At 39.1% G+C, this 27,219-nt stretch overlaps 1 protein-coding gene across 2 annotated transcripts in view; it reads right to left on the reverse strand.

Moving 5' to 3' along the window:
* Window positions 1-27,219, reverse strand: part of RSF1 (remodeling and spacing factor 1) — a 169,261-nt gene that overhangs the window by 63,802 nt on the left and 78,240 nt on the right. For both annotated transcript variants that reach the window (XM_034995350.1, XM_034995349.1), the window contains exons 3-4: window positions 9,470-9,562; window positions 8,855-9,060 (exon numbers count right to left, since the gene is read on the reverse strand). In XM_034995350.1, coding sequence (XP_034851241.1) covers window positions 8,855-9,060; window positions 9,470-9,562 — 299 coding nt within the window. The remainder of the gene's footprint in view (window positions 1-8,854; window positions 9,061-9,469; window positions 9,563-27,219) is intronic.

Consider the following 27,219-nt stretch of genomic DNA (forward strand, 5'->3'; position numbering starts at 1 on the left):
TAAAAAGGTACTGGTGTTACCCCCATTTTATAGAGGAGGAAAGTGAGGACATTGCAGAGAGGTACAGTAATTTGCCTAAGGTCACAGTTAGTACAGATTAAAGGCAGAACTCAATTATAGTCTGACTTCCAAGACCATCTTCTCAATCACTGTGCTATACTAGCAGCATATGGTTTAGAAATGTCTTTGACAGTTTGTCATTTTGGATACATAAAAACTCGACACACTGTTTAGAATTCGGCTTTTTGAAAATGATCATCAAATCATTACAATTCTTAAAACATTTTTATTGAGGTATAATTTACATACTTTGAAATGAAAGTGTTCTTAAGTGTTCAGTTCATCAGTTTTGACATTTTGGTTGCTTTCAAGTTTTGGCAAGTATGAACAAAGCTGCCATAAACATTTGTGTGCAGGTTTTTGTGTGGATGTAACTCTTTAACTCCTTTGGGCAAATACCAAGGAGTATTTGGTTGCTGAATCATATGGTGTTTAATTTTATAAGAAACCATCAAACTGTATTCCAAAGTGGCTATGCCATTTTGCATTTCCACCAGCAATGGTTGAGAGTTTCTGTTGCTCCACATCCTTGTCTGCATTTGCTGTTGTCAGTATTCTGGATTTTGGCCATTCTAATAGGCGTACAGTAGTATCTCATTTTAATTTATATTTCACTGATGATATATGATGTGGACCACATGAAAAGTGTAATCTGTACAAATATACAAATATATATGTGTATTTTCCATCTGTATATCTTCATTGGCAACATGTTTTAAGGTCTTTGGTCCATTTTTAAATCAGGTTGTTTTCTTTTTTCTTTTTTTTGAAGATTTCTTTTGAAGAAAGAAATAATCTTTCTCTTTTATTTTAGAGAAAGAGAGTGTGACCAGGGAGAGGGGCAGAGAGAGAGGGAGAAGGGAAGCAGACTTCCTGCTGAGCAGGAAGCCCAAGGTGGGCCCAACCCCATGACCCGGAGATCATGACCTGAGCTGAAAACAAGAGTTGGATGCTCAACCAAATGAGCCACCCAGGTGTCCCTTAAAGCAGGTTTTCTTATTGTTGAGTTTTAAGAGTTCTTTGTATATTTTGGATAATAGGCCTTTATCAAATACATCTTTGGTAAATATTTTCATGGATTGTGCCTTTGGTGCTATACCAAAGAAGTTATTGCCAAACCCAAGATCATCTAGATTTGCTTCTGTGTTATCTTCTTGGAGTTCCATAGTTTTACATTTTCCAAGAAGGTTTATAATTAATTTTGAGTTATTTTTTGTTAAGGGTGTAAGGTCTGAGTCTAGATTCATTGTTCTGCATATGGATATCCTTTTCTTTCCAGCATCATTATCTTTTCTGCACTGTACTGCCTTTGCTCCTTCATATGGGTCTATTTCAAAGCTCCCTATTCCGCTACACTATAATTTGTCTAGTCTTCTTGTGTGTGTTTGTGTGTGTGTTTTTTTTTTAAGTAATCTCTACACCCAACATGGGGCTCAAACTCACAACCCTAAGATCGAGAGTCACATGCTTCACTGACTGAACCAGCCAGGTGTCCCTATATCTGTCTCTTCTTTTCACCAATACCACACTGTCTTAATTACTGTAGCTTTATATAGGTTGTGAAGTCAGTTAGTGACAGTCTTCTAACGTAGTTTTTCTTCAATATTGTGTTGACTATTCTGGTCTTTTTGCCTTTACATATAAATTTTAAAATAAGTTTGTCAATATCCACAAAATAACGTGCAGGGGTTTTGATTATGATTGCACTAAATCTATAGATTTTAAGTTGGGAAGAAGTGACATCTGGACAATATTAAGTGTTCCTATTCACAAATATGGAACATCTCTCTATTTAGTTCCTCTTGGGTTATTTCATCAGAGTTTTATATTTTTCCTCAGATAGATTTCTTCATATTTTATTAGATTTATACCTAAGTATTTCAATTTTGGGGGAGATAATATAATTGGTATACTGTATTTTAAATTTCAGATTCCACATGTTCATTGATGATATATAGGAGACATTTGTGTATTAACCACATCTTCTGCCACCCTGCTATAATCACTTATAAATTCCAGGAATGTTTTTTTGTTAACGCTTTCAGATTTTCTACATAGATGATGATCATGTTATGTGCACATAAAGACAGTTTTATTTTTTTCCTTCCCAATCTCTCTCTCTTACTCCCTTTACTTCTCTTAGTACATTAGCTAGGACTTCAAGTATGATGTTGAAAAGGAATTTTTGAGGATTTTTGCATCTATGCTCATGAGAAATATTGGTCTAAAGTTTTCCTATCTTGTAATGTCTTTGTCTCATTTTGTTATTAGGGTAATGTTGGCCTTAAAAAATGAGTTAGGAATTATTCCTTCTCCTATCTTCTGAACGAGATTCAAGAGAATTGGTATAATTCCTTCCTTAAATGATGGTGGAATTCACTAGTGAACCCATCTGGGCTTGGTGCTTTCTGTTTTAGGTTATTAACTATTGATGCAATTTCTTTAACAGATAGAGGCCTGTTCATATTTGTCTGTTTCTTCTGGTGAGAATTTTGGCAGATTATGTCTTTCAAGGAATTGGTCCATTTCATCTAGGTTACCAATTTGTGGGCATGGAGTTATTCATGGTATTCCTTAATTATCCTTTTGATGTTCATGGGGTTTGTAGTGATGTCCTGTTTTTTATTTCTGATATCACTAATTTGTGTCCACTCTCTTTTTTTCTTAGTTAGCCTGGCTAGTGCTTATCAATCTTACTGATCTTTTCAAAGAATCAGCCTTTGCTTTATATGAGAAGTTTCTTCTAAGTATTACTTTCACTGAAAATTTTCAACCATAAATTTTGATATATTTTCATTTTCATTTAATTGAAAATAATTTAAACAATTTGTCTTGAGATTTCTTCATTGACCCATGTGCTATGTGGAAGTGTATTACTTAATATCTAAATATGTGGGGATTTTAAAGATCTCTTCCTACAACTGATTTCTAGTTTAATTCCATTTTGTGGTCTGAGAGCAAACACTGTATATTGTTTAGGTATTAAATTTTCAGAAGATCAAATATAGAAAATTCCTTTTTTATGGATCTCTATTTTTAGAAAAATATTTCATTTGATATTTAACTTGCAAAGTTCACATTTTAAAATTTATCAATCGTTTATTTTTTTTTATTTTATTTTTTTTAAGATTTTATTTATTTATTTGAGAGAGAGAGAATGAGAGAGAGCACATGAGAGTGGGGAGGGTCAGAGGGAGAAGCAGACTCCATGCCGAGCAGGGAGCCGATGCGGGACTCGATCCCGGGACTCCAGGATCATGACCTGAGCCGAAGGCAGTCGCTTAACCAACTGAGCCACCCAGGCGCCCTTATCAATCGTTTAAAAAGACTGACTTACAGCTTAAAAAAAAAACAACCCAGAATTCTAAAGACTAGATAACTTTTGTCACATATCTTCTTTTGAGAGTCAGGCAGAAACATGTTTCCAACACCAGAGATCTCCAAGAAAATTAGCATTACTTTAAAGAAATAGTTTTAAACAAGAGAAGCAGATTTTTCATTTCGCTAGTAAAAACAATATTCACCAATGAAGAAAAATATTGAAGTATAATATATTAAATAAAAAAGTCAAAATTCTATTTGCTTTACTTGCTCTTCACTTATTATCTCAGTTTCTAAGGGAATTTCTTGCTAAAAAGAGTATTGCCTCCTTAAACCCTACTCCTACAAGTTTAGAAAATGCTTTTAATATCATCTATCAGTTTTAAGACAATAATTTCTCTGCAATATAAAAAAGCAAACGTTCTCACTTATCTAAGCTCAGTTCTACTTTCCCATAATTTGTATCCACTGATCCTGGCTCAGTGCTTGAGAGAAATACTCTTAAGAGAAATACTCCTACACAAATCAATCCTTTAAATGTTTAAAGATAATTCTATCTCCCTAAATTTCTGCTGGATCAAATATTTTCAGCTCATTCAATCATCTTCTTTGTGGTTCTTCACATAAAGGACTTACTTTACTAATGTTCTTCTTAGAGTTTGGCATCCGAATCTAAATACCAGACTCTAGGAAGGATGTCACCAGGGCCAAGTAGGATAATGTTGTACACATTATTTGGGGCACATAATGTATTTTAATGACAACTAAGATGATAATTTTGGTGACAGGCAAGAATAACACATCGCCAAAAATAACACAATGCTTTTCACATTCAACGTTCACAAAAATAAGAGACTTATATGGAAAAGACAGTTCCCCACATTTGTCAAAAGTAGTACTATTGTGTCAATTTAAACGTAACTGAAATGCCGTGTCACAGAATATGTCAAGTATATGAAGCATAAACAGACCAAATTGAGAATTTGTGGAAAACAATGGTACTTCCCCAGAAAATATACATATTAAATAAAACTAAGAGCTACTATTTACAATAAAAGGCATTTCCACAGGTGCCTGAAACTCATCTACAGATCCCAGAGCTGTACTATATTCATTAGTATAACCACAATTTCTCAGCATAGTGCTTAATTACACAAGTCGATATACAATATAAATGTATATATTCCTCACAATAACTTTACTATCATCCTCATTTTAAAGTGCAGGAAAGAGAATATCAAAGAAATTAAGCAATCTGCCTTCAGATGGTAAACAGAGGAACCCAGATTTAAGCACAGTTAACTTTAAACACATCACCTAAACACTTCTCTCACATCATCCATTAGGGTATGATCTAATTAAAACACTGTACATTAGAAATTGTTTTAAGCATTATGACTGATCGGTAATAATTATAATTATTTTTCTCTGTCATATTTTCTTCATCTATAAAGTAGGAGAATATCACTTAAACAACTATGCAAGGTTGATACAGGAAATAGTAAAAGGGTGAGACATCATGAACAGAACTTCATTCAATGTACGTATTCATAGGGAGAGACGGTAAGTGAATTTCATTTCAGGACTACTTTGCTAATTTAGTAAATTAACTATATGGAGAACCATATTATAGTATGATTAAAGGGTGCTTATAAAACACTCCCCTATAAACTCATTAAATCCACATTTATTCTTTTTTTTTTTTAAAGATTTTATTTATTTATTTGAGAGTGAGAGAGAGAGAGTGCACAAGCAGGGGGAGGGGCAAAGGGAGATGGAGAAGCAGACTCCCCACTGAGCAGGGAGCCCCACATGGAGCTCGATCCCAATCATGACCTGAGCTGAAGGCAGACACTTAACCGACTGAGCCACCCAGGCGCCCCTCATATTTATTCTTAAGGCATAAAAGTTGAGCTTCCCTGACACACATAAATATTCAAATTTCCAGATTATCTCTTCAAAACATTAATAAATAATCACTAACAAAAATCTGCTAAAACTGAAAATGACCAAAATCAGAGGCTGAGTTGAAGTCAAGGAGTTTTTCATAAGCCAGTTATATATTCACTAGTTTTCCGTATTTTAGTAATAGATTTATTTATACATCCTGATCATTTCAAAATTAATATAAACTGTGGGTATTAATGAAATAAATTCTAAATAATTACATGGCAAAAATAAAAATTGACACACAGAGATTCTTCTTTTTAAGATTTATTTATTTGAAAGAGAGAGAGAGCATACAAGAGCAGCGGGGGGCGGGCGGACAGAGAGACAGAGAATTCTCCAGCAGACTCCCTGCTGAGTGAGGAGGTGAAGGCGGGGCTGGATTCCATGACCCCAAGATCATGACCTGAGCTGAAATCAAGAGTCAGAGGCTTAACCAACTGAGCCAACCAGGTGCCCCAGAGACACAACGAATCTGAATAATGATCCTAGTGTCACTTAATGATTAAAAAATAAAGTTTTATTTTAAGGTTTTACATGAAATGTTTCCACTCAAATGTATCTATCAATACAAATAAGAGGGGCTGGCTCAGTTGTTAGAATATACAACTCTTGATGTCAGGGTTGTGGGTTCGAGCCCCCGTTGGGTACAGAGATTACTTAAAAATAAAACTAAAAAAAAAAAAAAAAAAATACAAATAAGTAACCAAGATTTTTTTTTTAAAAAAGGACTATGTCAAAAAAAGGGCACGGAACGCGGCAGGGATGTCCACTATCACCACTGCTATTCAACATAGTATTAGAAGTCCTAGCCACAGCAATCAGACAACAAAAAGAAATCAAAGGCATCCAAATTGACAAAGAAGTCAAACTCTCACTCTTTGCAGATGATACGATACTTTATGTGGAAAACCCAAAAGACTCCACCCCAAAACTGCTAGAACTCATACAGGAATTCAGTAAAGTGGCAGGATATAAAATCAATGCACAGAAACTATGGCATTCCTATACACCAACAACAAGACAGAAGAAAGAGAAATTAAGGAGTCGATCCCATTTACAATTGCACCCAAAACCATAAGATACCTAGGAATAAATCTAACCAAAGAGGCAAAGGATCTGTACTCAGAAAACTGTAAAATACTCATGAAAGAAACTGAGGAGGACACAAAGAAATGGAAAAACGTTCCATGCTCATGGATTGGAAGAACAAATATTGTGAAGATGTCAATGCTACCTAGAGCAATCTACACATTCAATGCAATCCCCATCAAAATACCATCCACTTTTTTCAAAGAAATGGAACAAATAATCCTAAAATTTGTATGGAACCAGAAAAGACCCCGCATAGCCAGAGGAAGGTTGAAAAAGAAAAGCAAAGCTGGCGGCATCACAATTCCGGACTGCAAGCTCTATTACAAAGCTGTCATCATCAAGACAGCATGGTACTGGCACAAAAACAGACACATAGATCAATGGAACAGAATAGAGAGCCCTATGGACCCTCAACTCTATGGTCAACTAATCTTTGACAAAGCAGGAAAGAATGTCCAATGGAACAAAGACAGTCTCTTCAACAAATGGTGCTGGGAAAATTGGACAGCCACATGCAGAAGAATGAAACTGGACCATTTCCTTACACCACACACAAAAACAGACTCAAAATGGTTGAAAGACCTCAATGTGAGACAGGAGTCCATCAAAATCCTAGAGGAGAACACAGGCAGCAAGCTCTTCGACCTCAGCCGCAGCAACCTCTTCCTAGAAACATCGCCAAAGGCAAGGGAAGCAAGGGCAAAAATGAACTAGTGGGGCTTCATCAAGATAAAAAGCTTTTGCAAAGCAAAGGAAACAGTCAACAAAACCAAAAGACAACCGACAGAATGGGAGAAGATACTTGCAAATGACATATCAGACAAAGGGCTAGTATCCAAAATCTATAAAGAACTTTTCAAACTCAACACCCAAAGAACAAAGAATCCAATCAAGAAATGGGCAGAAGACATGAACAGACATTTTTCCAAAGAAGACATCCAAATGGCCAACAGACGCATGAAAAAGTGCTCAACATTGCTCGACATCAGGGAAATCCAAATCAAAACCTCAATGAGATACCACCTCACACCAGTCAGAATGGCTAAAATTAACAAGTCAGGAAATGACAGATGTTGGCGGGGATGCAGAGAAAGGGGAACCCTCCTACACTGTTGGTGGGAACGCAAGTTGGTGCAGCCACTCTGGAAAACAGTATGGAGGTTCCTCAAAAAGTTGAAAATAGAGCTACCATACGATCCAGCAATTGCACTACTGGGTATTTACCCCAAAGATACAAAAGTAGGGATCCGAAAGGGTACGTGCACCCCGATGTTTATAGCAGCAATGTCCACAATAGCCAAACTATGGAAAGAGCCAAGATGTCCATTGACAGATGAATGGATAAAGAAGATGTGGTATATATATACAATGGAATATTATGCAGCCATCAGAAGGAATGAGATCTTGCCATTTGCAACGACGTGGATGGAAGTGGAGGGTATTATGCTGAACGAAATAAGTCAAACAGAGAAAGACATGTATCATATGACCTCACTGATATGAGGAATTCTTAATCTCAGGAAACAAACTGAGGGTCGCTGGAGTGGGGGGTGGGGTGGGAGGGATGGGGTGACTGGGTGATAGACACTGGGGAGGATATGTGCTCTGGTAAGCGCTGTGAATTGTGCAAGACTGTTGAATCTCAGATCTGTACCTCTGAAACAAATAATGCAATATATGTTAAGAAAAAAATAAAGCGGGAGAGGAAGAATGAAGGGGGGAAAGCGGAGGGGTAGACGAACCATGAGAGACGATGGACTCTGAAAAAAAAAACAGGGTTCTAGAGGGGAGGGGGTTGGGAGGATGGGTTAGCCTGGTGATGGGTATTAAAGAGGGCACGTTCTGCATGGAGCACTGGGTGTTATGCACAAACAATGAATCACGGAACACTACATCTAAAACTAATGATGTAATGTATGGGGATTAACATAATAAAAAATTTTTAAAAAAATTAAAAAAAAAGGGCACAATATTCCTCAGATTTCTTCAGAACCCCAATAAAGAAATACATGCACAGTAAAGATTAAAAAATATACTAAAGTGCCAAAATGAACTGGCCAAATTAAAACAATTAGAAATAAACAAGACCTAATAGAAAACTGTAGCTAGTTAAGAACCAAACAATGCTTTTCTTGTATTTCTGTCTAATGATGGCTTTTTCTGTGCATATTACTGGTGCCTTACTATTTGTCAGATTCCAGCTTCCTGAAGTATAAGGTACATGTGCTGATATGGACCACCATGCTAAATATATTTACTTGAGAAATAATTAAGTGCCCACTATGGATATTGTGCTGGGCACTAGGCTAGGTCCTGGCAATTCTCCAACCCCACAAAAAAAGGACTACCCTAGCCTCAGAGATTATATTCTTGTAGTGAAGAGATTAAAGAAACACACAAATAAATGTGAAAAGATGCCAACAAAAGATACCTGACAATGCATTTCCATGAAGAGCCATCTTGATCATCCTGTTCTTCTATGTACATTCTGACATTGTGATCTTGATCCAACTGGTACCAGTACATGAGGCCATCTCTGTCTCGGCCAATTGGTTGGAGACGCATGGTATCAGCATCCTCCTCATTGATAATGTTCTTGAATTTGAGATTGTCATCAAACTGACACTCGCAGAGGTACTGGAAAATAGTCATAACATGGCTTAAAATAACCCATAAATGTTCTCTATCATGTAACTGTGGTATGTTTAACCATAGAACTGATTCAGGGATGGGAGCAGAAAAAATGTGTGTAGTTTATCCATCTTTCACTATCCTCTCCCCACTTTTGTACAACCTGTTTAGAATAAGCAATTTAAAAAGATATTATATTTAAAGTTAAAACTTTAGTATTACTTAAACTTACAGGTTTAATATTATCAATGACACAAAAATCATATCTCAAAAGCACTCTGTACTAGTCTCCCAAATTTTCTTATGTAGAAAATTTTCAATGATTCTTTCTATTAAAGCTTTTAGATGACATTATTCTTGAAACGACTCTTGGTGAATTAATTAAAATAATTGTAAAAGATAATAAATTCATTACCTTTAAGAGTGCTAGTTTGCATTCAACACTCATTTCAAGATAGCCCTTCTTCTCCATCTCCCATGCCCAGGTGCTATTAAACTCTTGGCATATCTGTCAAACAAAGTTAGGATCTTAATACATAAAAGTAATTTCTATTTACATTGGTATTTTACTGTACAATTATGTTAACTGTTCTTGTTTATACATATTTATAATGGAACGAGTTTATAACAAATACACTTCAAGCCAAATCCATCCTCAAATACACCAGAAATGTTTACTATTTAACTAATATCTGAATTTAAGTTAAGCAGTGATCTCTATAGCTCTCTCCTCCGCTCTCAAGAATTTTATACACATTTTCCCAAATGCAAAAATTATCTAATTCCCCTTCCAAATGGCCTAGAAGTTCCTTGAGGACAATAGTTGATTTATCTCCATGCCTAGAAGAGAGGTAGCATTCAAAAAGCATGCCAAATTATAGGCACATTTTTAAAAAGATTTTATGTTATTTATTTATTTGAGAGAGAGTGAGCGGGGGTGGGGGGAAGCAGAGGGAGAAGGACAAGCAGACTCTGCGCTGAGTGCAGAGATTAATGCGGGGCTCAATAACCCCATAACCCCAAGATCACGATCCGAGCCAAAATCAAGAGTAGGACGCTTGGCTGACTGAGCTACCCAGGTGCTCCTGTAGGCACATTTTTTTTTTTAAATTTTATTATGTTATGTTAGTCACCATACATCATTAGTTTTTGATGTAGTGATCCACGATCCATTGTTTTCGTATAACACCCAGTGCTCCATGCAGTACGTGCCCTCCTTAATACCCATCACCGGGCTAACCAATCCCCCCTCCCCCCTCCCCTCTAAAACCCTGTTTGTTTCTCAGGTCCATAGTCTCTCATGGTTCATCTCTCCCTCCAATTCCCCCCGCACATTTTTCCCTTCCTTCTCCTAATGTCCTCCATGTTATTCCTTATGTTCCACAAATAAGTGAAACCATATGATAATTGACTTTCTTTGCTTGACTTATTTCACTTAGCATAATCTCCTCCAGTCCCATCCATGTTGATGTAAAAATTGGGTATTCAGGGCGCCTGGGTGGCTCAGATGGTTAAGTGTCTGCCTTCTGCTCAGGTCATGATCCTGGAGTCCCGGGATCGAGTCCCGCATCGGGCTCCCTGCTCGGCGGGGAGTCTGCTTCTCTCTCTGATCCTCTCCCTCTCATGCTTTCTGTCTCCCATTCTCTCTCAGATAAATAAATAAAATCTTTAAAAAAAAAAAAATTGGGTATTCATCTTTTCTGATGGCTGAGTAATATTCCATTGTATATATGGACCACATCTTCTTTATCCATTCATCTGTTGAAGGGCATCTCAGCTCTTTCCACAGTTTGGCTATTGCGGACATTGCTGCTATGAACACTGAGGTGCACATGGCCCTTCTTTTCACTACATCTGTGTCTTTGGGGTAAATACCCAGTAGTGCAATTGCTGGGTCATAGGGTAGCTCTATTTTTAAATTTTTGAGGAACCTCCACACTGTTTTCCAAAGTGGCTGTAACAACTTGCATTCCCACGAACAGTGTAAGAGGATTCCCCTTTCTCCACAACCTCTCCAACATTTGTTGTTTCTTTCCCTGTCCATTTTGGCCATTCTAACTGGTGTAAGGTGGTATCTCAGTGTGGTTTTGATTTGGATTTCCCTGATGGCTAATGATGATGAACATTTTTTTCATGTGTCTGTTAGCCATTTGTATGTCTTCTTCAGAGAAGTGTCTGTTCATCTCTTCTGCCCACTTTTTGACTTGATTATTTGGTTTTTGGGTGTTGAGTTTGAGAAATTCTTTATAGATTTTGGATACCAGTCCTTTATCTGTAGTGTCATTTGCAAATATCTTCTCCCATTTTGTGGGTTGCCTCTTTGTTTTGTTGACTGTTTCCTTTGCTGTGCAGAAGATTTTATCTTGATGAAGTCGCAAAAGTTCATTTTTGCTTTTGTTTCACTAGCTTTTGCAGATGTATCTTGAAAGAAGTTGCTGTGGCCGATGTCAAAGAGGTTACTGCCTATGTTCTCCTGTAGGATTTTGATGGATTCCTGTCTCACATTGAGGTCTTTCATCCACTTTGAGTTTATCTTTGTGAATGGTGTTAGAGAATGGTCGAGTTTCATTCTTCTGCATGTGGCTGTCCAATTTTCCCAGCACCATTTATTGAAGAGACTGTCTTTTTTCCATTGCATGTTTTTTCCTGCTTTGTCAAAGATTATTTGACCATAGAGTTGAGGGTCCATATCTGGGTTCTCTATTCTGTTCCATTGGTCTGTATGTCTGTTTTTGTGCCAGTACCATGCTGTCTTGGTGATCACTGATTTGTAATATAGCTTGAAATTGGGCAACGTGATGCCCCCAGCTTTGTTTTTCTTTTTCAACATCTCCTTGGTGATTCGGGGTCTTTTCTGATTCCATACAAATTTTAGGATTGTTTGTTCCAGCACTTTGAAAAATGTCATTGGAATTTTGATCAGGATGGTGTTGAAGGTATAGATTGCTCTGGGTAGCATAGACATTTTAACAATGTTTATTCTTCCGATCCATGAGCATGGAATATTTTTCCATCTTTTTGTGTCTTCTTCAATTTCTTTCATGAGTGTTCTGTAGTTCCTAGAGTATAGATCCTTTACCTCTTTGGTTAGGTTTATTCCGAAGTATCTTATGGTTTTTGGTGTTATTGTAAATGGAATCGTTTCTTTAATTTCTCTTTCTACGGTTGCATTGTTAGTGTATAAGAAAGCAACTGATTTCTGTGCATTGATTTTGTATCCTGCCACATTACTGAATTGCTGGATGAGTTCTAGTAATTTGGGGGTGGAGTCTTTTGGGTTTTCCACATAAAGTATCATGTCGTCTGCGAAAAGAGAGAGTTTGACTTCTTCTTTGCCAATTTGAATACCTTTTATTTCTTTTTGTTGTCTGATTGCTGTTGCTAGGACTTCTAGTACTATGTTGAACAACAGTGGTGAGAGTGGGCACCCTGGACGTATTCCTGATCTTAAGGGAAAGGCTTTCAGCTTTTCCCCATTGAGGATGATATTCACTGTGGGTTTTTCATAGATGGATTTTATGAGCTTGAGGAATGTTCCCTCTATCCCTATACTCTGGAGAGTTTTAATCAGGAAAGGATGTTGTATTTTGTCAAATGCTTTTTCTGCATCAATTGAGAGGACCATACGGTTCTTCTCCCTCCTCTTATTAATGTGTTCTATCACATTGATTGATTTGCGAATGTTGAACCACCCTTGCATCCCGGGGATAAATCCCACTTGGTCGTGGTGGATGATCCTTTTAATGTATTGTTGGATCCTATTAGCTAGGATTTTGGAATCCATATTCATCAGGGATATTGGTCTGAAATTCTCCTTTTTGATGGGGTCTTTGCCTGGTTTGGGGATTAAGGTAATGCTGGCCTCATAGAATGAGTTTGGAAGTTTTCCTTCTGTTTCTATTTTTTGAAACAGCTTCAGTAGAATAGGTATTATTTCTTCTTTGAATGTTTGGTAGAATTCCCCAGGGAATCCATCAGGCCCTGGACTCTTGTTTTTTGGGAGGTTTTTGATCACTGCTTCAATCTCGTACCTGGTTATTGGCCTATTCAGGTTGTCAATTTCTTCCTGTTTCAGTCTTGGCAGCTTATAGGTTGCTAGGAAGGCCTCCATTTCACCCAGATTGCTCAGTTTATTGGCCTATAGTTGTTGATAATAATTTCTAATAATTGTTTCTATTTCCTTGGTGTTAGTCGTGATCTCTCCCCTTTCATTCATAATTTTATTAATTTGGGTCCTTTCTCTCTTCTTTTGGATAAGTCTGGCCAGTGGTTTATCAATCTTATTAATTCTTTCAAAGAACCAACTTCTAGTTTCATTGATCTGATCTACTGTGTTTCTGGTTTCTAATTCATTGATTTCTGCTCTAATTTTAATTATTTCTCTTCTAATGCGTGGCTTAGGTGTCATTTGTTGCTTTTTCTCTAGTTCTTTAAGGTGTAGAGTTAGTTGGTGAATTCAGGATTTTTCTATTTTTTTGAGTGAGGCTTGGATGGCTATGTATTTCCCCCTTAGGACCACCTTTGCAGTATCCCATAGGTTTTGGACCGATGTGTTTTCGTTCTCATTGATTTCCATGAATTGTTTAAGTTCTTCTTTGATTTCTTGGTTGACCCAAACATTCTTGGGCAGAGTGGTCTTTAGCTTCCAAGTGTTTGAATTTCTGCCAAATTTTTTCTTGTGACTGAGTTCCAGTTTTAGAGCATTGTGGTCTGAGAATATGCAGGGAATAATCTCAATCTTTTGGTATCAGTTGAGACCTGATTTGTGACCCAGTATGTGGTCTATTCTGGAGAAAGTTCCATGTACGCTTGAGAAGAATGAGTATTCTGTTGTTTTAGGGTGGAATGTTCTATAATTATCTATGAGGTCCATCTGGTCCAATGAATCAAAGCTCTTGTTTCCTTGTTGATTTTCTGCTTAGATGATCTGTCCATTGCTGAGAGTGGAGTATTGAGGTCTCCTACAATTAACGTATTGTTATCAATATGACTCTTTATTTTGGTTAACAGTCAGCTTATGTAGATGCTGCTCCCATGTTGGGGGCATAGATATTTACAATTGTTAGATCTTCTTGTTGGATAGACCCTTTAAGAATGATATAGTGTCGGGCGCCTGGGTGGCTCAGTTGGTTAAGCGACTGCCTTCGGCTCAGGTCATGATCCCGGAGTCCCTGGATTGAGTCCCGCATCGGGCTCCCTGCTCGGCAGGGAGTCTGCTTCTCCCTCTGACCCTCCCCCCTCTCATGTGCTCTCTCTCTCATTTGCTCTCTCTCTCAAATAAATAAATAAAAAATCATAAAAAAAAAAAAGAATGATATAGTGTCCTTCTGTGTCTCTTATTACAGACTTTAGTTTAAAATCTAATTTGTCTGATATAAGAATTGCTACCCCAGCTTTCTTTTGAGGTCCGCTGGCATGGAAGATAGATCTCCACTTTCAGTCTGGATGTATGTTTAGGTTCAAAAATGAGTCTCTTGTAGACAGCATATGGATGGGTCCTGTCTTTTTATCCAATCTGCAACCCTGTGCCGTTTTATGGGAGCGTTTAGGCCATTCACGTTGAGAGTGATTATTGAAAGATATGAATTAATTGTCATCATGTTACCTGTGAAGACCTTGTTTTTATAGATTGTCCCTGTAAATTTCTGTTGTAGATCACTCTTGGGGTCTTTCTCCTTTTATAGAACCCCCCTTAATATTTCTTGCAGGGCCGGCTTACTGGTCACATATTCTTTCAACTTCTGCCGGTCGTGGAAGCTCTGCATCTCTCCATCCATTCTAAATGAAAGCCTTGCCGGATAAAGTATTCTTGGCTGCATGTTCTTCTCATTTAGTACCCTGAATATGTCTTGCCAGGCCTTTCTGGCTTGCCAGGTCTCTGTGGATAGGTCTGACATTATTCTGATGTTTCTCCCTCTGTACGTAAGGAATCTCTTCCCCCTAACTGCCCTTAAGATGGTTTCCTTGGTTCTAAGATTTGCAAGTTTTACTATTACATGCCGGGGTGTTGGCCTGTTTTCCTTGATCTTGGGAGGGGTCCCCTCTGCCTCTAGGACTCGAATGTTTGTTTCATTCCCCAGATTAGGGAAGTTATCAGCTACAATTTGCTCAAATACATCTTCTAGCCCTCTCTCTGTCTCCACTCCCTCCGGGATTCCAATTATTCTGACATTGGAACGCCTCATGGTGTCACTTATTTCTCTGATTCTATTTTCATGGATTCTGAGTTGTTTTTCCCTGGCCTCCTCTTTTCCCTTTTTATCTATTATACTGTCTTCCAGATCACTTATTCTCTCTTCTGTCTCAGTTACCCTAGCTGTTAGATTATCTAGATTGGATTGGATCTCATTGATAACATTTTTAAGTTCTGCCAATTCACCTTTTATTTCTGCCCTTAGAGACTCTATGTTGCCATTAATTGATTTCTCCATTCTAGCCATTGTCTTCACAATTGCTAGCCTGAATTCCATCTCCAACATCTTGGTTATATCTGCATCCATTTGTAAATCTGCAGCATAAGTCATAATCTCTGAGTCTTTTCTGTTTTGGGGGCTCCTCCTCCTAGTCATTCTGTTGATGGGTGTTTGAGGGAATGTATAGAGTCCAAATTATTGACCAGAACCCAAGCAAGATGCACCTGTTTTCTTGGGACCTTAGGGTTGCTGGCCTCATTTTCCCAGCCTGTCTTCTGGGGGAGGGGCCTGCCACGCTGTTACTCAGGCAACTCTGTTTGGGCGGAGTTGCCCTGCGTCCCTGTGGCGGGGGATGGGCTCAGTGGGAATCAGTCTTTGGGGCTTTTGTTCTCTGGCACCTTTCCCTGGTGGCTTTCTGCGTCTCTTCCGCGAGTCAGAGCAGAAGAGACCGTTTCCAACCCTCTGCCTCAGAGCAGAGAGACCACAGTCTGTTCTTCAGTGAGCTCTCCAGACCACACCGTCTCCGTTTCTGTCCGTGCTGCTATAAACTGCAGCGTCCTGGGTTGTGTGCCCCTCCGCAGTGCTCCCAGTCCTGCCTCCAGGTCGGGGCATGTCTCTACCCTTTGTGCTTCTAAAACCACCAGCCGCTCCCAGTTCGCACACGACTCCGCCACTTGGGGTTCTGTCCCGGGGACTGCAGTTCGCGTGTGCACAACTCCTCCGTTCGGGGTTTCCACTCCGGGGGTTGCAGTTCACCGGTGGGACCCCGGCACACCGGGTTTCCGTCTGGGAGGCTGCAGTTCGCGAGCGCGCGACCCTCACTCCGGTTTCTGTCCGGGGGGCTGTGGTTCGCGTGCAGGCGACCCCGCCGGTCTGGTTTTCACCCCGGGGGCTGCCCTAAAGTCCTTTCCCGACGCTATCGGTCTGCGAGTCTGTGCCCCCTCCACAGCGCGCCAGGCTGTCACTCACTGGCGGTGTAGGATCCCTACGTCCAGGCACCCTCCCGCTGCTATTTATCCTCCGATATCTGCCCACAGAATCACGGCTCTCCACTTCGTACCTCAAAACCTCAAAACCTGCGATATTCTGTTTGTAGAGATCCAGATCTTCTTACATCTCAGGCTGTTTTCGTGGGTGCTCAGAGTGGTCTGGTAGATATCCAGCTCAATTCCGGGGACCAGCTGAAATAGGGTCCCCTACTTCTCCGCCATCTTTCCCCCCTTCTGTAGGCACATTTTTAATAAAGCCACTCTCCAACTCAATGTCCTCCTTTTTATGGGTAAAGATCCCATTGCTTGTCATTTGAGACCATCTATAATGTGGCAATAACTTAAATTTCTAGGTTTCTCTCCCTACACAAGAATTTCAGGCAAACCAGAGCCACTGTAACAATCTGAGGAAAGAAGATATGGATAACCATTCCACTCAATAATAAGGACTAATCAGGAGAAATGCCATGGGTTGTATGACCTCTGCGAGCCAGTTTCTTCAGCCCTAAAAGGGGAGCAGTAATAATATTCATCTTAAATGTTATGAAATAGGCATGAAAAATGGAAGTGTCTAGCAACTTCATGCTCTTTGTTCTAATCCAAGGGGCAAAGAGTATAATGAAGGTCAAGGGAGAAGAACCAACCAAGGGACAAGATCACTTGGGAGCTTGGGCAATTAACTAGATAGCAGGCAGGAGAAACCCAAGCAGGCAAGTGGAACTGCTTATATAACCACACTGACCTAAGAATAAGACCAGGCTGGCCCTCCCCTCCTAGAAATGTCACCCTTTTCCTGTTCAGCACCAGTGTCATCTTTTTTTACCAACTATATAAAAAAATCATACGAGATCATTGTTAGGATAGAAAAAGAAAGTAACAAGGAAAGCAGTATGACAACATAATGGGAGATCTTCAAAGGCACAAAGGAAGAATAAGCTCTCCATTCTCTGGAATACCATATGTCTGGCTGACAGCATTATATATTGTAGAGAGGAAAAAAAATTGATATACAAAGGAAAAGGAAATTTGGGGACTATTACACAGGGAGGACCCTAAAGTAATTATATCAAAAGCTAAAAGGTCAGAATCTGAATGATATTTTGCCAAAGAATATATACAAATGCCCAACAAGCACAGGAAAATACAATCATCATTAGTCATTAAGGAAATACGAATCAAAACCACAATGGAATACTACTTCATATCCATAAGGATAGCTGTAATCAAAAAAGAAAAATAAGGGGCGTCTGGGTGGCTCAGTGATCTCAGGGTCCTGAGATCCAGCCCCACACTGGGCTCCGTGCTCAGCTCAGTGGGGAGTCTGCTGGAGATTCTCTCCCTCTCCCATTCCCCACGCTTGCATGCTCGTGCTCTTTCAAACAAAGATAAATCTTTAAAAAAAAAAAAAAAAAGTAAAATAGTAGTAAATGTTGGTGAGGATGTGGAGAGACTGAAATGCACAGGTTGTTGATGGGAATATAAAATGGTGCAGCTGCTTCCTAAAAAAGCTAAGCAGTTCCTCAAAATGTTAACATTGAGTTACCATGTGACTTAGCAATTCCATTTCTAGGTATTTATACAGGAAAAACCCGTATAACGTTCAAAGTAGCATTTTTTATAACAGCTAAAAAGTGGAAACAACCCAAATATCATCAACTGATAAATGAATAAATAATATGTGGAATATCCATACAGTGGAATTTTATACAGCTATAAAAAGGAATGAAGTAGTGATACATTCTACAGTTTGGATAAACATAAAAAACATTATGCCCAGTGAATGAAACCACATACAAAAGGTTACATATTGTATGGCTCTATGTATATGAAACTTACACAACAGTCAAACACATACAGACTAAAAGTTTACTTACTAGTAGTTGCCAGAGGGAAGGTAGAGGGAGGAATAAGGAATGATTGCTAATGAGCAGATTTCTTTTCAGAGTGATAAATGTTCTAGAATTAAGATAGTGGTGATAACTGCACATCCTTGTGAATATAAAAAAACACTGAATTGTATATTTTAAAAGGGTACATTTCATGATATGTGACTAATATCTCAAAAAAAACCCCAGAGGGATAATCAAGAATGTACAACCCAGCTTTTGACTTGGATGAAGCACCTCCTGAGTGTTCTGTTGTATACCACACCCCTAAAAGAAGAAGATGTTGGTTGACAATCTTAAAGGCTAAATCTGAGTGTAGGGAAGCTCAAGTTCAGCATCTGAGAGGGGCTGAGAATGACACAGCTCCAACTGGAGCCTGCTTGATAACTCAAGTACCAAGGCACAGCCAATGGCTCATGTAGTCAGGTATCAAATACAAATGAACAACTCTTTTTTTTTTTTTCAAAGATTATTTATTTATTTGAGAGAGAAAGAATGAGATGAGAAAACATGAGAGGGGATAGGGTCAGAGGGCAAACAAGACTCCCTGCCGAGCAGGGAGCCCGATGCGGGACTCGATCCAGGGACTCCAGGATCATGACCTGAGCCGAAGGCAGACACTTAACCATCTGAGCCACCCAGGCGCCCCAAATGAACAACTTTTAATTATCTTTTATCAGGCGCCTGGCTGGCTCAGTAGGTTAAGCGTCTGCCCTCGGCTCAGGTCATGATCCCGGAGTCCCAGGATCGAGTCCCGCATCGGGCTCCCTGCTCAGCCGGCAGTCTGCTTCTCCCTCTGACCCTTACCCCTCTCGTGTTCTCTCTCTCTCTCACTCACTCTCACTCTCAAATAAATTAAATCTTAAAAAAGAAAAAAAAATATCTTTTATCATGTGAAAGGGGAGAAAAGTGAAAGTGAAAGGGGGTAGATAAACAGATAATTAAGATAGGGGCCTCTCTGCCTCACACTACTTACCTTCAATTTACTGACCTTCCTTATTTATAGCTTAGGGTGCAAAATTCTTGTGCTGATATTCAGAGATGAATATGCTATTCATTTTGTTTCTTTAATAAGGCAATGTAGACATATTATTGTGCCATTTATGGAAAAATAAACCTTGAAACTTATTATCATATTTGCCCAAACAGCCATAACCTATTGCTATCACAAAGTAAAGACTGTAAAAAAAAAAAAAAAAAAAAAAAAAGAATACTGTAAATGACAAATAATTACGCAGGACTATATAAATCTACACTAGGGGTCAGCAAACTTTTCCTGTTAAGGGCCAAACAGGAAATAATTTAGGCTTTGCAGACCATACGGTCTCTTTTCAACTACTTAACTCTGCTGTTGTAGCGCAAAAAGCAACCACAGAAAATATATAAATGAATAAACCTGGCTGTGTTCCCATACCACTTTAGTTATGGGTAAGGAAATGTGAATTTCATGTAATTTTCATATGTCAACCATTCTCCAAACCATTTAAATATGTTAAAACCACTCTTAGTTTTCAAGCCATACATAAGTAGACAGCAGGCCAGATTTGGCCCATGGGCCAGTGTTTGCCTAGAGTGTCAGAAACTAGCTGTGTCTATGAGACTGTCTATGACAGTTATTCTTGGATCCTTGTGAGACACGAAAACTGAAGGGACCCCTTGTAAAACTGCTTTTTTTTTCCTGCCTCTATTCCTGCTAGGATCTACACCCCGACCTTACACGTCTTACGGAACAGATAATGTATGTCCTCCTTGTAAAGGTCAAGGAGGTAATGACTTCTTTGGAAGTCTTCCAGCACAGTAGATAACATCTAAGGAGTAACCACGCAGGGTCAACATGAATGCTTTCCAAGACCACTGACTCATCAAGACCTGGTTGGCACTAGTGATAAGTGACTTATGAGAAACATCTAAACACTCATCTTTGTTTCCGGATGCCTGAGAAGACTCGTGAACCAGACAACAATCCTCAATAAAAACCCAGACCCCAAGGCAAGACTCACTCTCTTTTCCTGAGTCTCCCAGATGCTCTGTCTGTATCTTCACTCTCTCTACATCTTTAATAAACTCTGCTCTCACTTCCTCTTGGCTCACATTTGATTTCTATCCTGCGCAAAGCCAAGCTGCTGGAGGGGAGGTGGGTGGGGGGGATGGGGTAATTGGGTGATGGGTATTAAGGAGGGCACGTGATATGATGGAAAAAAAAGGAAAAAAAAAAAAAAAAGCCAAGGACCCTCTTGGCTGATCCTGAGAGACCCCCTTTGGGTCCGAGAACCCAGCCAGCCTGGATCACTTGCAGCAAGAGGATCCTTATTAGATTATTAATTCATATTAACTCCCCATGCTCCAACTTGATTCTGATCAAACAGTCTTGCAAATATAATTTGATTTTGCATGCAATTTCTCTTTAGAGAATGATCCAGTATCTAAAACATGAACGTTTTTGTATAATGTTCATATTTATCATCCTATTACTCCATAATACTGGTTTTATGTCTGATTCTCTCTAATCTGATTAATGAGCTGTCATATCCTGTTGTATCCCCCTGTATGGTGCCTAAGGCACAGCCTTTCTGATATACACATGAAATCAAAGTTCTGTGCCTGCAAGGCTGAATGCCATTCAGGCCTCTTGGCCACCTGCCTGCTGCCATTCCAATAACCCCTGGGGCTGTCTTTTCCTCCTAACTTACACAGAGAAAAACAAGGATGAGGATGGAAAATGGGATAGGGGGATTTAAAAGTCCACATCATCGCAATATTTATAGGAAAGGTGGTTTCACATACCTATACAGCAAATACATGGAATTTATCTCAGTGAGATCATTGACACATTAATCTTGGAGACATATAATCCTTCTCTTTTTGACAACATAGAACATAAAGCATTAAAAGGGGGCAGGATGAAAGGGGCGCCTGGGTGGCTCAGTCGTTAAGCATCTGCCTTCGGTTCAGGTCATGATCCCAGGGTCCTGGGATCGAGCCCCACATCGGGCCCTCTGCTCAGCGGGAGGCCTGCTTCTCCCTCTCCCAGTCCCCCTGCTTATGTTCCCTCTCTCGCTGTGTCTCTCTCTGTCAAATAAATAAAATCTTTAAAAAGGGGGGGGCAGAATGGAGGGCATTAAAAAGGGGAGGGATGGGGTGGAGCAGAGAACTGCAAAAACCCTCAGCATGAACATCCAAACCCCTGAATTAAGAGACTAAATCCTCCCCCGACTCATGCTCTCTCTTTCAAATGAATAAATAAAATCTAAAAAAAAAAAAAAAAAAGTGAGACTAAATCAAACTCTAACATGGTTTCTCGCAGCCTCAGGACTTGTCTCTGGGACCACTCTGCTCCCCTTGACTTCCTGTCTAGAAAACTCAAGGTTTCCAAAAGAATTTATTGTGTGTTCCAGGCAACACCTGATATAAGTCCCTGAATTTCCTTTTCCATTTATTTTAAAAATAAACAAACAAAACCTTACAATTGTATACTTCTCTCTGTCCCTTTGAGATGTGTATGTATCTCCTATAAGACTGTCTTTCTCAAGGACTTGAAAGCCATTCCTTTGATTTGTAATCATCAGGAAGGATAGGACCTCTTAAGACTCTGTGGGAGGGTAGAAAGTTTATCTTTCAAAGTTAGCAGGCACAGAAGGCCTAATCAAGTTGACTGACCAACTTTCAGACCAACCCTCATACTTACTTTTTGTAAATGTTCCTTTCCCTAACCCCCTTTTCGTCCCTCATTTCCAACTCCTGAAACCCTTAGTCTCCCTTTAAAATACCAGTCACCTCTGGGCAAATTGGAATTGAGTTCGGCTCCTTCTCCTACCACAATAATTAGTGAATGAAGTCTGTCTTCACTGCCCTTATTTATCTTAGGGGGAGGAGGGTTCTTCAGATACCATTCAGAAGAAAATATTTTATAATTGAGAAATATGTTAGGTTTATAAAGAGATTAATTTATCTGGTGATTCCACCAATATTTACTGAGTACCTACTCTATGGCAGAAACTAGTCAAGGAGCTGGGATACAATGATGAAGACAGGCAACCTGCTATCATGGAGCTTATATTCTAAAAGATAGTACAACAGGTAAAAATAAGAAAATACCATGTAGACACAAATGCTATATTGAATATAAAACAGTGATGTGCTACAGAAAGTTTGTGTATTATTCTGGTTGGGTGCTCAGAGAAGGCCTCATTAAAAAAGCGGACATTTGATATAAAAAGTTGAGACACAGAAATCAGCCACAAGAAGATCTGAAGTAGGAATGCTCCAGGCAGAAGAAACAAGCTAGCACAAAGCCCTTCAAGTTTGGCATATTAGAAAAACAGAAAAAATGATCATAAATTAAGTAGAATAAAGGGGAAAGTGGCAGAAGATAAGGTTAAAGAGGTAAGCAAGGGCAAAATTATGGAGGCCAGGGTAAGGAGTTAAGATTTTATTTCAAATATAATGGGAGGCCACTGGAGGATTTTAAATGGGGGAATAACAAAATCTGCTCCATGTTTCAAAAATAGCTGCTGTAAAAGGATTGTAAAGGGGATAAAATGGAAACTTGGAAACCAGTTTTAAGGCAAGAGATAATGATGCCATGTACTATGGTGGTGGTAGTGGGAACAGAAAGAAGTAGCTGTATTTTGGAGGTAGAATCATCAGGACTTTTGATAGAACAGATGTGGACAGTGACTGGAAAGGAAAAACAAAGGTGACATCTACATTCCTTAGCCTGAACAAATAGAAGGATGAAAGTACTTTAAACAAAGGTACTAAGATAATACCTAAGAGAGGGGAGTTAACAAGAGATCTGTTTTGTACCTAATGAGGTTGAGGTGATATATATGACATCTAAGAAGTATCTCGCTCAAAGTTAGTGACTGAGCTTAGACTGGAAGCTTATGACTCCTGGTTCAGAGTTCTTTCCACTAGATCATACAGTCTTTATACAAACTTTTTTAAATCTGAGTCAAGAATTTTACAGCTGAGCTCTGAGAAGTCAACTCATCTTCATACCCCTAGCTTGTAACAAGTATGAGAGCCAGCAGATACAAAACAAATATCTGATGAATAAATGAAAGAAACACAAAAATAATGCTTTTACCTTAATTAAAAAAAATTCTTTTCAGTTAACCACCATCCAACATAGCACACCTTTAAGAACATTAAAAATTCTTACTAGAATAATAGTAACAGCTAACATTTATTGCATGTTTACTATGTGCCAACTACTGTTGTTATTGCTTTAAAATATTAACGCAGTTGGGGCGCTTGGGCAGCTCAGTCGGTTGTGTGTCTGCCTTTGGCTCAGGTAATGATCCCAGAGTCCTGGGATCCAGTCCTGCATTGTGCTCCTTGCTCAGTCGGGAGCCTGCCACTCCCCCCTGCTTGTGCTCTTTCTCTCTCTCTGACAAATAAAATCTTTAAAACTAAAAATAAATAAAATCTTAGTATAGTCAATTCTCAGAAGCTTTAGATGTATGTACTCTTATCCTCAGAAGTTATGTGCTTTACCCAAGGAATGAGAGTAATAGTATTTAGTATTTTAGTTATTTACAGTTCTTAGTTATTACGGTGAAATCAATATACCTTTAGGACACCAATCAGGTCAGCTGTCACCAAGAGAATTGTGAACAAAGGCTAGAATGAGAATTATAAACTATCTAGGTCCATTCTTTATATTCAAATTACACCTCACCAAGTCTCCCTGACCTAATATTTCAATATGTCCAACCGTTTTGTATGTAATATTCTCCTTGGAGGGCTAAACCGAACATTTGCTGAACATTCTAAATATTGGGAAGGGAAAGCTGAATTAACAGTCTCTGTTTTAAGAAGTGCAGAATTCAGAAAGAGAGACGTAAACATATAATTACAGGGGAAAACGAGTCAGTGAGTTATCTACAAACTGAGTTGATAGATTTATCAACTACTATAAAAACAGAGAGGAGAGAAACCCTAATTCAGTAAATGCATAAAAGGAGATCAACTGCAACAACTCAAGAGTAAGGTTTTATTTAAGTGGTGACTTTTATGCTAGGACCTGAAGGATGAATAGGTTTTACAAAACAAGGAGGTGAAAAGAATTTCAGGAAGAAAAAAACCAGAATATGCAAAGCCAGGGGGATGTGAGTGATACTGGTATGTCCTGTCAATGTGAAGGTGAAGAGAAGAGTTCTTTCTGCTAAGCCCTAGAGCTCTAGATCATGAGTGCTTGGGTTTAGGAGTAGGCACAGACAAGGCCGTGAGGGAAGAGAGTGAGCAAGGCTGTGAAAATAGGTCATGGCTCATAAATACGGGGGCTCAACAAGCATTTGGAAGCACTATTAAAAAACAGTTCTGTTGCACTGTGCAAGACAGACAGGATAATAGAGTCTGACGTCTAGGAGACCCACTAAAGCCTATTTTCCAACAATTCAAAGGAAAGGGGTTGAAGCTTGAGCTAAGCTACTTAAGAAAGGCAGATTCAGGTTGCTTAGTGCATGTGCACCTTACAAAAGCAGTAAGTTTCATGATTAATATATGGTTTTACTATTTACAATATAACTGTCACATAATTTCATTTGAAGTGGGCACCCTGTAAAACTACAAGATTTTTGAAAGCAAATACAAAGTCTGATTCTTTTCTATTTTCTATAGTACCTACCAAGTACAGGGTCTTGCTGATAGTGGTCACTCAATAAATATTTACTGTGTCAATGTTCTCTGCTATAACTATTGAGAGAATTTACTATTATTATGGAATATCTGGGTATGTCTATAAGAATGCATTAAGACTTGTATAGAATGGATGTTTAGGGCGCCTGGGTGGCTCAGTTAGTTGGGCAACTGCCTTCGGCTCAGGTCATGATCCTGGAGTCCCGGGATCGAGTCCCACATCAGGCTCCCTGCTCAACAGGGAGTCTGCTTCTCCCTCTCACCCTCTTCCCTCTCATGCTCTCTCTCTCTCAAATAAATAAAAAATCTTTAAAAAAAAATAGAATGGATGTTTAATTCCTTAAAATATATACAGGAAATATTTCAATGGCAAGATTTCTCAAGCAACATGGTTTTAAAAATCAAAAGAATACCAACCTCCAACTGACAGAGTATAAGCATATATTAATTAATTAGCTCATTGCACATTTTATCAGGAATGTACTGTGTCCCAGACTTTGTGCTTGACACCAGGATAAATAAGATACTATAACTCCTGCTAAAGGAGCTCAGGATTAGAGGGACAGGCAGCTGAAATCTCAATTAACTTATAAATTGGGCACATTTAGGGGGTGCCTGGGTGGCTCAGTCGGTTAAGCGTCTGCCTTCGGCTCAGGTCATGGTCCCAGGGTCCTGGGATCGAGCCCCGCATTGGGCTCCCTGCTCAGCAGCAGGAAGCCTGCTTCTCCCTCTCCCACTCCCCCTGCTTGTGTTCCCTCTCTTGCTGTGTCTCTCTGTGTCAAATAAATAAATAAAATCTTAAAAAAAAAAAAAAATTGGGCACATTTACACATGGCAAAAATTTGAAAGGCTACTCTCAAAAGTAGCCTATTCTGAAATCTTGGTCAAGGAAAAGGACCCTGAAAATATGTGAAATAAGTCTAGCAAGAAAAATAAAATCTCTATGATAGCTCTTTTATATTCATAAGTAAGATTAACCATATACCTAAAATGTAATTAAAATGGAGAGTGCGATTGTTAAGCAGATTTTCCAAGAAATCTGCTTTATATCAGTAATCTAGGTAAAAGGGGAAATAAGGCTCTAGGATCATACAGGTTGAGATTCAAACCCTTGCTCTCCCTATCAGAAATGTGATCTTGTTTCAATCAATTACCTCTTTGAATTTCAGGATCTTCACCTGTAAAGCGGAGGTTTTGCTGCTAGTAAAAGAGATAAGATGCCTATCAAATACTCACCATGCTATAGTTTCCTTATGTAAATGCAAACCTAAAACTATTTCTAGAACCAACTGTAACATAAGAAGAAACAGAAGGAATTAAGAGCTGGTAGGAAGTAGATCAGTGTTCTTCAGACTGTACATAAACATTGTTTCATGACATTTTTGTTTCATATACATACATACATACATACATACATACATAACATGCCTAAGATTTAAATAAAATTATTGGTGACTGACTTGTTTTAATTTCCTACATTTATTTTCTGGGTAATTAACCTCATATTAAATGCAGTCAGGAGGCCAGAAGGGGGAGCCCTCACGCCCTACCACTAGTCAATTGGAGACAGAACAAGTACTACTTGACTACCCTGGCCAGAAGGTTTTCTTCTTGCCAGTAAACAGCCCAGCCAATGAGAGACAGTCACAACTCAGCCAATGAAAAGCCTCTATACTACAAACTCTCAGTTTAGGACTCTTAGTTTATAGTCCTTCCCAACACCTCCTTCCCTCCATAAAAGAGAGATCCTCTCTTCTGTTCTCTGGACTTGCCCAGCTTGCTTGTCCTTAATCGCAAGTCTCTGCTATTCCCTAATAAACCCGTCTTTGCTAGTAAAATAACTCAGTTTTATTTTTAAGATTAATAAACCCTATATTATACTGAATGGCTTCCCTTTAAAAAAAAAATATTTTATTCATTTATTTGCCAGAGACAGAGAGTGTGCGCACAAGCAGGGGGAGCAGCAGGCAGAGGGAGAAGCAGACTCCCCGCGCAGCAGGGAGCCCAATGCGGGACTCGATCCCAGGACCCCGGGATCACAACCGGAGCCAAAGGCAGACGCCTAACCGTTTGAGCCACCCAGGCGTCCCCAACGGCTTCCCTTTTTATGTGTGCTCTGTATCCAACATGACAGTGAAAATGTTGAAGCTAAGATTACTTCTAGATCTACAGAAAATTCCCCAACAGTTGTACTCTTCATAATTTTATTGTGGGGAGATGTGTGTGTGTGTGTGT

The sequence above is a fragment of the Mirounga leonina genome, unplaced genomic scaffold (assembly GCF_011800145.1).
Source record: "Mirounga leonina isolate KUSES-001 unplaced genomic scaffold, KU_Mleo_1.0 Mir_92, whole genome shotgun sequence".
Classification (NCBI taxonomy): domain Eukaryota; kingdom Metazoa; phylum Chordata; class Mammalia; order Carnivora; family Phocidae; genus Mirounga; species Mirounga leonina.